The sequence below is a fragment of the Galeopterus variegatus genome, unplaced genomic scaffold, assembly GCF_000696425.1.
Source record: "Galeopterus variegatus unplaced genomic scaffold, G_variegatus-3.0.2 Scaffold4729, whole genome shotgun sequence".
Classification (NCBI taxonomy): Eukaryota; Metazoa; Chordata; class Mammalia; order Dermoptera; family Cynocephalidae; genus Galeopterus; species Galeopterus variegatus.
In genome coordinates this window covers 164,459-178,596 of record NW_007730840.1, presented here as the reverse complement: position 1 = coordinate 178,596, position 14,138 = coordinate 164,459, and the positions used below count along the sequence as shown (strand labels likewise).

At 37.7% G+C, this 14,138-nt stretch overlaps 1 protein-coding gene across 3 annotated transcripts in view; it reads left to right on the top strand.

Moving 5' to 3' along the window:
* The first annotated feature begins 423 nt into the window (after positions 1-423).
* The window catches only part of DCAF6 (DDB1 and CUL4 associated factor 6), a 126,522-nt gene continuing 112,807 nt past the window's right edge, over positions 424-14,138 (top strand). For 2 of the 3 annotated variants that reach the window (XM_008588228.1, XM_008588227.1), the window contains exon 1: positions 424-874. In XM_008588228.1, coding sequence (XP_008586450.1) covers positions 778-874 — 97 coding nt within the window. In that variant the 5' untranslated portion in view covers positions 424-777. The remainder of the gene's footprint in view (positions 875-14,138) is intronic. The other variant, XM_008588229.1, reaches the window with a different exon arrangement.

The following is a 14,138-nucleotide window of genomic DNA, read 5'->3' as shown; positions in this document are numbered from 1 at the left end:
TGCCTCACGAGTCCCTCAGAGCCCTGCGGGCGGCGCGCTTGCGCAGGTGGAGATGTCCGCTATGATTGGCCCCGGCGTGGGCGGGGCCGAGGGAACCTCCTACTTCTCCTTCCTGCCCTCGAGGCCATGTTGGAGAAGGGAAAGTGAAGCTACACCTGGTCTAATGCCCCTTCACTTTGCCTAAGGAGGCCCGTAGTTAAAATGGGCTTTTCGGGCCTTCCGTGCCCCAACTAAAGATGACGCTGTACAACTCTCTTCCTTTGAACTGAGACTCGCGAGCGAGAGACCACCGATCTAAGCGTCTTCTCTCTCTACTGTGTTATCCACAGACAATGAAGAAGTGGGCTAGAGTGGACTGAATCCACTTTTCTAGGGTGAGGGCAGCCCAGACACACACCAGCCTCAGACCCCCGGGTGGTCGTCATCTCGCGAGAAAGGCCTGGAGGGGAGGGTGTCCAGGAAGATGAGAGGGAGGAGTCGCGACCGCCTCCGCCTCCGCCTCCTCCTCCTGTTGGAGGGGGCCGAGGGAGGAGACTGTTGCTGATCTCTGGATGTTCTGGGTAGTCTTAGAAGGAGAGTATGAGGCGAGGTCCGGATCGGGTGCGGCCGGGTTTCGGCGGCGAGGGCGCCGCCACCATGGGTATCTGAGTAGCTGCGCCCTCGAGGCCCGGCGCGCGGATGGTGCAGGCGCTGTTCGGGTGTTGATCCGCGTGTCCCCTCCCCTTCCTCCCCTCCCCCACGCGGTGGTCTCACCTTCTACCCGGCTCCGGCAGAGCTATGTCTCGGGGTGGCTCCTGCCCACACCTGTTGTGGGACGTGAGGAAAAGGTCCCTCGGGCTGGAGGACCCTTCCCGGCTGCGGAGCCGCTACCTGGGTGAGCGGGGGCCCCGGGGCGGAGGCGCTGAGGTCGCCGCCCAGAGGTGGGGGAGGGGGCCGTACCGCTGGGCTGTTGGAGGTGGGACAGCGCCTCGGTAGGGGCGCCCCGCGGACTCTGGGGTGCGGGGTGGGACCTCTTCCGCTGTGTCCCGCCACCACGCTTTCCACGGTCAAGTCCCCTTTACATGCTGCCAGCCGCCGCCCTTGCTGGGTTTTCCTCGGTGGGTCGGGTCACTGGCCGATCGTATTGGCTTGGAAAGGTGTTGGGGTCGGGTGTGGGTCGGAACTCGGAGAAGACTTGCCCAACATCACACAGCTATCGTGTTTAGAGCAAAAGTTGGCGCTTTTGCTCTTCTCCAGCGCTCTCCCTGCTCAGCCGAAGAACCCAAGTTTCTGTCGACCACCCTCCCCTTTAATCTCCCGAGGGTTTAGGTGTCAGCTGCGACGCGCTTACCACCCTCAGGGACTTCACGCTCCAAACAGACTCGGCGTAAACTGTTCTGCGGCGCTGAGCCAAAACCAAAAAGTGATAGCAGAGCTCTCCCCACCCCTGCGCGCTTTCCCGGATCCACTTTGCAGTTCAGCTCGTTTTGACCGCTTTAAGGTGGTGTAGGGTTTCACGTTCCTATTCCCACCCCTGGAAAACACACTTGGCATTTACTGTTTCTTAGTTAAGCTTTCTAAAAACAACCTTCAGTACTTGAGGGAATAGTATTCTACTTTTTTTCGTTTTGGATAACATGGTTTTGTGAGGATTCTGGGTCACGCCTGAGTCAACTAAAACGTCCAGTTTCTTAAAAGTGGACGTACTTAATAAGGGTCTTTTTTGTTTCTGCCTGTGTACTCTTTTCCTTCCTCCCTCCCTCTCTCTCTGGAGATAAGGCAAACAACATCAAATAAATTTTTTTCCCTTCTAATTTCGTCACTTCTTGTTAGGTAAAAAGTATTTGTTGCTGTCATTTGTTTTTTGAGTTAAGGTAAATAGAAGAAAATGAAATACCATTACAGCCAGCAGTTCTGGTTTATAAATTGAGAGAAGTTAGCGCTCATTTTTAAAATTCTTGCTTTTTAGTGTCTCAAGTAACATGTGAATACATTCTTTTTGTGAAAACTTAATGAAAATGAAGCAAAAATCCCAGTGATCCCTCCCTTTCCAATTTCACACCTCCGCCTTGAGAGTAATAATGTTTTCTGTTTCCTGAATGTTCTTCCAGATCTTTATTCTTTGCATTCTTTAGAACATATATGTACATATATAGAAATATTATAGTTGTGTGTGAGGAAAAGACAGAGACAGAAACATGATGTCATACTGTGAGCACTGTTTGGCATCTTGTTCTCCAGTACATCTTGGAGATCTTTCTATGGCAGTAAAAACAGATCCATTCTGTCTTTTAAATTATTACATAGTATTTAACAGTATGAAGTATTATGGTGGACTCAACCTCTTTTCTTTAAATGGATGTTCTTTAAATGGAAAGCACTGCAGTGAACACCCTTGTACATGCCTTTGTGCATTTGTTGTAGGATAAGTACCTAGAGTGGTGATAAATCATTTAAAAATCAAACGTGTTAAGAGTGCTTTTTAAAACCCTTAACGTAAAAAAGTGTGCAATATTTCTTTTAGAATTTATTTGCTGAGAAATAACTTAATTTTAGCTTAATAAACATTAACATTGTTTTGCATTAATGAATTTATAATTTGGTCCTTTATCTTAATCAGTTGGACAGTTTAAGTACTGGTATATTGTATAGGTTTATATGTTAATGTTTAGCTCTGGTTGAGATTGTTCAGCTGTATGTATGATCGAATTAATTACAGTATAGCAAAACCGTACCTTTCTTGTTCCCTTCCTTCTCTTAACTCCCTAACCAGAATGGAGTTTATGTGTTGGGTGTAGGGGAATCAAAGAGTTAAGAGTTCATTGACTTTAGTAGAGACAGAATTATAGATTTTCAAATATATGTACACATACAAGGGAGTTCATTATCTTACATATTTTAAATGTAATAATAATATATACTTTATAATTAGTTCATTCTTGGAAAAACTTCCTTTAAAAGTGGTTTTCTAAGTATTTGAAAATAGTTCGTAATTTCTTGGCCTTGGCAGTTGGTAGTCCTTTACCCCATTAGTTTATCTAAGTCTTCCACATTGTAGTGCTAATCTTGGCTTCGCATTCAGAAAACACTACGATCCACATCAGTAGTGCCTGAATTAATGAGGGGTAGTCCTTTACCCCATTAGTTTATCTAAGTCTTCCACATTGTAGTGCTAATCTTGGCTTCACATTCAGAAAACACTACGATCCACATCAGTAGTGCCTGAATTAATGAGGTTTTTTTAAAAGTTACTTTTCTCAGTTTTATTGAGGTGTAATCGACAATTGAAATTTTATATTTTAAATATATCTAAGGTGTACAACTTGATAATTTGATATACGCATGCATTGTGATATTATCCCTACAGTAAGGGTAATTAACATATTCATCACCTCACATAATTACTTTTTTTATGTGATGATAAAATGACTTTTTAAAGTACTCTTATAAAACCTTCCTTTTAAAAGTGAAATTCGGGGCCGGCCCGTGGCTCACTCGGGAGAGTGTGGTGCTGATAACACCAAGGCCCCGGGTTCGGATCCCATATAGGGATGGCCGGTTCGCTCACTGGCTGCGCGTGGCGCTGACAACGCCAAATCAAGGGTTAAGATCCCCTTACCGGCCATCTTTAAAAAAAAAAAAAAAGGGAAATTCGAAGCCCAAGGATTTTAAAAAGAAAATTGATTCTTTTTTGGGTGCTGCTGGCTGATCCAAACCCCTGACCTTGGTTTTATTACACCACTCTGTAACCAACTGAGCTAACCTGCCAGCCCTTGATTCCCTAAAGTAAATTGATTCTTTTTTGGGTGCTGCTGGCTGATCCAAACCCCTGACCTTGGTTTTATAACACCACTCTGTAACCAACTGAGCTAACCTGCCAGCCCTTGATTCCCTTTTTTTTTTTTTAAGACATCAGTATTTAAACATTATAATTGTTTATCTGCCGTATTGTAGGTTAAATTTTTTTGATGTATTTCCATTATTTGTGTTTCTAATATTGAACTACTACTAAATAACAGCAAAATTGGGATAAAATGAATTTTTCTTGTAACATTTATGCTTCAAGTTATTTCACCATAGCATGTGTCTTTCCAATAGTAGTATTCAAGCTTTGTAATTAACTTTGATTAATTACCTCTTTTCTTCCCATCAAAGAAAATTACAGTTCACAAAATATCCTTTTATGATGTGGAAATGAAGATGAATAATTTCCCCTATGTAATTTACAAGAAAAAGACTTAAGGTGTTTACTTATAGCTCCGAAATTCACAAGATTCACCTGAATCAACAGAGTGTTGTTTTGGACTAGCATGGATTCAGAGGCTAGGCCAGGGATTATAACCTTTATGAATCTGATCTAAGTTTCAGTGCAGGATTTTTCTTTATTTTTAAAAGAGTAATTGTCAAAGTCCAGAGTCAAACACACCTGTAGGTTTAAATGTTTCAAAGTTTCTTAAGATACTTAGAGTAGTGCTTTTAGAATAATAATAGCCACACATATTTCATTTCTATATGTATATACAGTTTTATAAAGGTAAATATTGCTCATAAAAGAAACTTATTTTCATGCATTTCCTGTTTCTACTCATTTTTCTCCTTTTGTACAGGCTTGCCTGCAATTTGAGTTTATACTTTCTAGTTAAGGAACTTTTTGAAGGAGTCGTTTACTATGATGTATAACATATTTAATATAAAATGCTTATATTATGACTAGGCAGTGACAACTTTTTACTGAGGATTGAAATCTCTTTATAAGGAAGTGTCCTTTGAATATCATTAGAGCCAGTATGTATTGAAATGGATAATTTTGCATGTAAATTACTCTTTAGCATGTCCTGAATACATCTACATTCTAATTACCAGGTTCTTCATAATGTGTCATTAAGTTACAATGTAATAAATAAGTTCTGACTTTGCCTCCTTTTTTAGCCACTGGGGAAAAAAGTTAGTGGAATATTTGTATTTTGTTTCTTTAGTCTTGAAATCTCAGTGAAAGTTGGAAAAATATGATTTTAGTAGTGAAAAATGTCTGTCAAATATAAGAAACTCAAAATAGAGTATGCTGATAATTCCTTATGGTAAAACCACCAAAGGCATATTAGGAATCATAACAGCTGTAGACACTATGATAGTTCTACTGTGGATTTAATTCCTCCCTGGTATAGCATGAATTGAGTTGAAAGTGCTTAGAAGATCTAGAAGCTTCTGGCAGCATAGAATTTACATTACAGATATGTTAAGGCCAATGTTTGTAAATGTTTTGACCACAATCCACAGTAAAAATACGTTTACATTGGCGATTTGTAATACACACAACTAAAATAAAGGATTCTTCGGATATAAATTTAACATTACTAGATGAAGTGCATTCCATTTTCTGTTTTCTTTCATGTACTTAAAAATGTTGGTGTCAATGCCGTAGAATACCCACTAATGAGTCTTGGCTTGAGGTTTGCAAAACTATTCTAAATGGTGTGTATTTTTTATAATCGTAATTGATGTTACTGACTTCAGAGTAATGGTGAGTGAGGTTCCCAACTACTTGAAGCAGATTTTGAAAAATGTTTTAAACACTGGTTATGGCTAATGAGGGATATATAAATAGTGATCTTTTGTTTATACCTTGGAAAAAATAACAAGGATAGGACACTTTTAAATCCTCATTCCGGGCCGGCCCGGTGGCGCACTGCTACAGTGCGCCGCTTGGGAGCGCGGAGGCCCTCCCGCCGAGGGTTCGGATCCCACATACAGACCGGCTGCTCACTGGCTGAGTGAGGTGCAGGCGCAACACCGAGGGTTGCGACCCCGTTGCCGGTCCCGGTCCGGTACGGGCGCGACACTGAGGGTTGCGATCCATTGCCGGTCACGAAAAAAGACAAAAAGGAAAAAAAAAAATCCTCATTCCTTGGGTAAATACCTATAGTGAGGTTGGTGAGTTGTGTGATAAGTGTGTTTAACTTTATAAGAAACTGCCAGACTGTTTTCCAAAATAATTGTACCATGCTGGGTTCCCACCAGCAGTGTATGAGAGTTTCAGTTGCTCCACATTCTCATCAACATTTGGTGTAGTAAGTCTTCCTAATTTTAGTCCTTTGGGTAGGTGTGTAGAACTGTATCGTTGTCCTAATTTGCATTTCCCTGATGATTAATGATGTTGAGTATCTTTTCATGGACTTTTTTTTTTTTGCCATCTGTATACTGTACTTAAGTGTTCAGGTTTACCTTTTTAATACTGTAAGAATTCTTTATATATTCTTGATGTAAGTCCTTAATCAGATATGTATTTTACATATGTCTTCTCCCAGTTTGTGTCTTGTGTTTTCTTTTTCCCAGCAGAGTCTTTTACAGTTCATACTTTTTGTATTTTAAGAATCTTAACCTAATCCAAGGTCACAAAGATTATTACTATTTTTCCCCCCTGGAAGTTCGGTCTTACATTTCGGTCTATGAACAATTTTGAGTTAATTTTTATATATGCTGTGAGGTAAGGGTCAAGTTTCATTTCTTTGCATATGAATGTGATATTGACCAGCACTGTTTGTGAGAAGACTATCCTTTTTCTCTCTGTTGAAAATCAATTGACCATGTATGTGTAAGTCAATTTCTTAACTACATTCCATTGATCTGGGTGTCTACCCTTATCCCAGTATTTCATGTTTTTACAGTGAGTATTAAAATCAGCTAGTGAGATACTTTGAACTTGGTCCTTTTTTAAAATAATTATTCTTGGCTATTTCGGGCCCTTTCCGTTTCCATATAAATTTTAGAACCAGCTTGTCTATAAATTTTAGAACCAGCTTGTTGGGATTTTGTGTTGAATTTATGCATTATTTCAGGGAAAACTGGCATCTTTACAATATTGAGTATTCCAATCTGTGATTGTGGTTTATCTCCATGTATTTAGGTATTCTTTGGTTCTCTCAGCATTATTTTATATTTTTCAGTGTTCGATTCATCCCTAAATATTTCATGTTTTTATTGCTATTTTAGAGGTATTGTTTTTTAATTTCAATATCCAGTTGTTCATTGCAGGTATATAGAGATACAATTTTTTTTTTATTGGTCTTACATTCTGCAACCTCACTAAACCTACTCATTGGTTCTTGTAAATTTTATTTTAGGCAGATTTTTTGGGATTTTATGTAGATGATTATCTCACTGCATATCAAGACAGTTTTATGTCATCCTTTTCCACCTTTTTTTTCCCCCTCCTTAATTGCACTGGGCAGGACTTAATAGAATTTTTAATGGAAGTAGATGAGAGTGGACATCCTTTCCTCATTCCTGATTTTAGATAGAAAACATTGTCTTTCACTGTTATGTATGTTGTTAGCTATAGGTTTTTTTGTAGATACTCTTTATCAGATTGAGGACATTCTCTTCTATCCCAAATTGCTGAGTACTTATCTTGACTGGCGGTTGAATTTTGTTAGGGTTTTTTTCCTGCATCTGTTGAGATGATTGTATGATTTTTCTTTTACTGTTAATATGATATATTGACATATTGATCGATTTTTGAATATTGAACCAACATTCAGTTCCTGGGCAAAATCCCTCTTGGTTGTGGTAGATTCTTTTTCAGGTCTCGCTGGCTTAAATTTTGGTAAGAATTTAGTGCCTGTTCGTAAAGGATATTAGTCTATAGTTTTCTGGTATTAGTTTTACCTGGTTTTGGTATCAAGATAATGCTGGCCTCATAAATGAGTTGGGATTTGTTTTTTCTCTTTTTCTTAAGAGTTTGTGAAGAATTGAACTTACTTTTTCCTTAAATGTCTGATAAATTTCATTATTGAAGCCATCTGTGCTGTCTTTGTGGGAAGATTTTTTTTTTGATACTTTTAAAACCTTTTTATTTTGAGCTAATTGTAGATTCATATACAGTTCTAAGAAATAATACAGAGATCTCATATACCCTTCAACCAGTTTCCCCCAGTGGTAACAACTATAGCACAATGTCACAGCCAAGAAATTGACGTAGATATAATCCATGAACCTCATTCAGATGTCACTAGTGTTCCATGCATGCATGTGTGTATTTAATCCCATGCAGTTCAACAGATTAATTTTAATTAATTTTAATAGATTAATATTTATTTTAATTACCTCATTTTAATAGATTAATGTGGTTAAGATACCAAACTTTTCCATCACAAGGATCTCTTGCAATAACCTTTTATAGCTGCGGTCATGTCCTTTCCTCCCCCTTGCTCATCCCTGGCAAACATGGATCTGTTCTCCATCTCTACAATTTTGCCACTTCAAGAATGTTATATAGACAATAGGCAACATTTCTATGTAACTTTATAAATGACAGTTTGTAACCTTTTGAGATTGGCTTTTTTCACTCAGTATAATTCTCTTGAGATTAATCCGAATTGTTGCATGTATCAATAGTTTATTCCTTTTTATTGTTGAATAGCAGTCAATAGTATGGATATATGACTGTTTAACCATTTTCCTGTTGTTGGATATTTGGATTGTTTCCAGTTTTTGGCTGTTAATAATATAGGTGTTACTAACATTTATGTACAGATTTTTGTATGAAAATAAGTTTTCATTTTTCTGGGATAAATGCCCAAGAATCAGTTACTGGGCTGTATGGTAAGCACATTCTTTAATTTTGTAAGAAATTGCCATATTCTTCCAGTACCATTTTACATTTCTGTCAGCCAGAGATAGGTAATCCAGTTTCTTTGTATCTTCTCTAGCATTTTTGTTATCACTGTTGTAAATTTTAGCTATTATTATAGGTATGTAGTGATAACTCATTGTGGTTTTAATTTGCATTTCCCTAATGGCTAATGATGTTGAACATCTTTTCATGTGCTTATTTGCCATCTGTATATTTTCAGTGAAATGTCTCTTAATGTATTTTGCTTATTTTCTATTTGGATTATTATTTTTTTTCCCAACTGTTGAATTTTGAGAATTCTTTATGTATTTTAGGTACTAGACCTTTGTCAGATGGTGACTCAACCTAACCAGAAACATTCCAGGGAAGGAATTCTGGGAAACGTGGTTCAGTCTGGCCAAGTTGACATATTTCAGAACCACCATATTTAACTGTTTTGCTTGTTGTTCAGTGTTGGTTTCATAGTAGGGATGGGAGGCTGTTCCCTGCTCTTCCCTTAAGGATAAGCAGTTTATGCCCCTTCCTTGGGTCAGTTTGCCTTTGCCTGAAACAGGGATGTGAGGGTTTCCTGACTCTCTCAGAGGTAGTGAACCTTTACTGAGGCCCTGTTTGCTAGGGTTTTCCCCAATGGCTTAAGACATTTGCTTCCCAGAGAGAATGGTCTGGAAAGTGAGTAGAGTTTCATTTATTTGTCCTGCCATACAGAGGCTCTCTCAGGTCCCCTGCTCTTTTTTCACTGTTTCTTATGAGTACTCGGTGGAAGCTCATAGAAAAGAGCTGATGACTGATTGCAGACTCTGCCTATGTCCAGGGTTCCCAGAGATTCTAGTCTCTCTAGCCCACAGTTGGCCTTTAAGCATTCATTTAAATTTTCTGTTTTCTTTTTCTTATATACTTTAGTGGCAGTCACTGCTTTGTCCTATGTTCTGCCAAAGATGAAATAGTTATGTATCCTGTCTCTCCTGGGAGGGGTTTGTACACTTTGGTCAGTTCTCCTGGTTATCTGGTAAGATGCCGTGGGAGCTAAAGAGAATTATAGTCCCCAACTTATGGTTTGACTTAGGATTTTTTGACTTTACAGTGTTGTGAAAGTGATACACATTTAGTAGAAACTGTACTTGGAGTACCCATAAAACCATTCCGTTTTTCACTTTTAGTACAGTATTCAATAAATTACGTGAGGCATTCAATGCCTTATGATAAAATAGGCTTTGTGTTAGGTGATTTTGCCCAATTGTAGGCTAATTTTAAGTGTTCCAGACACATTTGAGGTAGGCTATGTTAAGCTGTGATGTTTTTGGTAGGTTAGGTGTATTAAATGCATATTTTTGACTTAACGATATTTTCGATTTATGATGAGTTTATCAGGACATAACCCCATGGTAGGTCCAAGGAGCATCTGCATTTTTCAAGGAGACAACATCAGCTGTGACAGATAAAGTCATGAAAAATGTGCCTTGAAAGAGATGATTGGATTTACTGGTCACCCATGATTTCTGAGAACAAAACCAATGGAGAGGAGGGGCCAAAAGGGACTGCCATGGTCTGAATGTTTGTGTGTCTCCAAAATTCATATGTTGAAATCCTAATCCCCAAGGTGATGGTATTAAGAGGTGATTTGGGAAGTGATTAGATCGTGAGGGTGGAGCTCTCATGAGTGAAATTAGTGCCCTTAAAAAAGAGGCCCTGTGGAACTTGTTTGCTTCTCTTCCAAGTGAGGACACAGAAAAAAGATGCTGTCTATGAGGAACTAGCCCTTACTGGACACCGAATCTGCTGTGCCTTGACCTTGGACTTTCCAACCTCCAGTACTGTGAGAAATAAATTTCTGTTGTTTTTCACCTACCCAAAGTATCTTTATAAGCTACTCAAAGATACTTTGTTGAAGCAGCCTGATCTGACTAACACAGAGACAAATCAGAACAAGGAAGATCTAACAGTAAGCTAGGAAAGGCAGTATATGTAGGTGACTGGAAAGTTTGACATTAAAGAAAAGTAACTCAGAGGACAATAAGGTCAAGTAAAAGTGGAATAAAAATTTTGTTAAAGTGCTTTTCCATCTCTGCTTCTCAGTATCACTAGCCTTATTCTTTTCCCTTTTACCTCAACTCCTTTAATGAAGTCATGTTTTTTTAAATGAAGTCTTATCATTGTCTTTCTTTTCAGACAGCATTAACTTAGAACAATCCCCATGTACGTAGGGAGAGAATTAATTTTGTGTCTACAGTATTATCAGGCACATTTAGGAGTTTTGCATATACTACTTATGCCACACAATAAACCTGTAAAGTTCGTGGTATTATTCCCACTTTTATAAATGTAAAACTAAGGTTTTGAGAGGTTAAGTTTTGCCAAGCATACATGTAGTATGTTTCAAGTTAGATATTTAAACCTAGGTCCAACGTTTCTTGCCCCAAGCATCTCATAGTCTAGTAGGGGAAATAGGTATGTGAATAAAATTACAAAGCTGTTAAGTTATACAACCATTAAAAATGAGCAGTAGCTCTTTATTTATTGTCACTGAAAGATAGATATTTGCCATGTATTGAATGAAAATGCAGATTACAGAACAGAATGGATATTACCCAATTATTTATTCACTGATTCAGTAAATGAATATTGAATGCCTACATTGTGCTAGGCACTTGGGGTACTTGGGAAAATAAAAGTGTATACTATCCCTCTTCTTATGGAGCTTATAGTCTATTAATATAGACTGGAATGTCAGAGTAGAGATGGAATTATAAGATGCATCTTAGGGTGCAGAAAGACTTGAGTAAGAGGCCACAATGGTAAGTTTATCCGTAACAGCTGTTAATTGTTGGGAGAGGATTCTCAGTGGCTCTTTCGGATTTCTGCACATCTTGTGAGCAGAGACAATCAATAGCTGCTTTGTTTTCGACTATCTTTTTAATGATGTTTATACAGTCAGTAGCCTTGGAAAATACAGTATCTCCCTCTGGAGCAGAGGGCAAGTTTATTTATTGTCCAGTATAATAAAGATAATGCCTCCCTTCAGGACGAAGGTCCTACAGGTTTTCTTGATATAAGATTTGAGTTTCTTCAGTTCATGGTTTCTCAGTTGTGATTCAAACCCATTGCATGCACAGAATCCACCCAGGTTTCTCCGAGTTGCTCTATAGGACTTGGGGGCAAGGGAAACTGGTGCAAACCTGAAGCTCACACTGCTTGTTGTGCTGAGTAGTAAAATCCTTTGCCTCTGACTTAGGATTCTTCTGTCTTCTGCTATCATCCAAGAAATGGTGACATGCAAATTGGTTATCTTGCTAGACCCTTGACAGTTTTTATTAGCATTCAGACATGAGTTTATTTTTATTGTAATTGAGGGAGCTCAGTTTTTTTAACTTACAGTTCTTGTTTTATGGTGGCTTTTAGCTTCTATTTCTTGGTAGTGCATTTAATTACTAAAAGGGTAGAAAATGTTTGTGGTAGTTTGCTCTAGAAGCATACTTTATGGAATGTCTGGACAAAGCAGATCGGTTTTATCTTCAAAGTCACATACAAAAATATAATTCAGGAGCCATCTATTTAACTATATCATGTCTCAGTGCATATTTATACTCATATGTACAAATTTCATATATAAGAGTTCTTGCTGGAAAACTTACTTTATCTTCTATTCTCTCATGTCCATTTATTTGAAATGGCTAGAGCTGTGTTTTCAAACCCAGATTTTAAAAATTTGGAAAAAAATATTTCCAATACTTTAGCATTTTAATGAGTTCTAATTGTTATCATAATTTTAATCCAAATACCTTGTTTCTTAACTCTAATTTATAACTCATCAAGATTACCAAGCCTGACTTTGGTTGAAAAGAAATGATTTTTTAAAAAATTGTATGTTTACTATAGTTTAGCATCTTTTAAAACCAAAAATCAGATTTGAACAGTTAATTATATAAAGTACAACTTAGTTCATAAAAATACTTTACTGAATTTCTCTCGTTTGTTTTATTGCAATAAATTTAGAAACTATAGAGCATTCCCCTCTCAAAAAAACCCCCATAATTTACTTTTTTACTTGTATGTTCATCCTTTACCTAGCCATTTTACCAGTTATAAACAAGGAGAAAGAAATAAAACAAATTGGCTTCAAGAGCATCTTAATCTTTATGTTAAATGGCAAGAAAACATAACAGAGAAATCTGTCCTTTGTGATGGTATAGAGTATAGTCAACTTTATTAGCAATCTTATCAGCCTAATTATTTAGTTAATTATTGCTTTTCCTCATAAATTCTGCTTCCTTTCATTATAGCTTCTGAATAAACATGCTTTTGATCTATCTTTAGTAAAGGTGATTCATTTTTTAGAGGGAGACATTTCTCTTTTTGAAAGAAGGAACCTATTATATTTTTGCAATATTTTAACTATTTTGCTATTGATGGGCTTTTAGGCTGACTTTATTTTTGTTGCCACATTTCATCATTGTAAAATTAACTTTAAAATATTTTAACATTTCTACACAAAGAATAATTACGATTTGTAATGAGGAACAGGCTAATAATATTGACTTGATCATCACATACTATACACGAATCTTATAGTCAACTCTGTACCTTATAAATATGTATAATCGATTATGTTTCAATTCAAAAAATAAATAAATAAATAAGATTTTTAACTTTTTTTTTTTTTTTTTTTTAAAGATGACCGGTAAGGGGATCTTAACCCTTGACTTGGTGTTATCAGCACCATGCTCACCCAGTGAGCTAACCGGCCATCCCTATGTGGGATCCGAACCCTTGGCCTTGGTGTTATCAGCACCGCACTCTCCCGAGTGAGCCACAGGGCCGGCCCAAGATTTTTAACATTTTTGAAATTGAGATATGTTTAAAAATAGTTGGCTTCTATCACTGTTTTGTTGGCACCTGGCTGGAACAGGGATCTGAACCCTTGACCTTGGTGTTATAACACCATGTTCTAACCAACTGAGCTAACCATCCAGCCCTGCCACCCTGTGTATTTATTTGTTTGTTTATTTTGCTGGGTTTTTTTTTATTATTATTGAAACATAACTGATTATACATATTTGTGGGGTATGGAGTTGACTTTCAATACTTGTATACAATATGTGATGGTTAAATCAGGATAATTAGCTTATTCATCATTACACCATGTAATCATTCGTTCTGTTCATTAACCGATTTTCTGCTAAACCCCTCCCTCTTCCCCTTCCCCACTTCTAGCAACCACAGTTCTATTTTCTACTTCTGAAAGTTCAATGTGTTATTGTGGTGGTTGTTTCTCTCTCTCTCTCTTTCTTTCTTATTTATTTAATTATTTTTTAGCTCTCACTTATGAGTGAGGACATGTGATATTTCTCTTTCCATGCCTGGCTTATTTCACTTAACATAATTTTCTCCAAGCTCACCCATGTTGCTGCGAGTGGCAGTATTTCATTCTTTCTTATGGCTGAGTAGTATTCCATTGTGTGTATATACCACATTTTCCTTATCCAGTCATCCATCAATGGACATTTAGGTTGGTTCCATAACTTGGCTATTG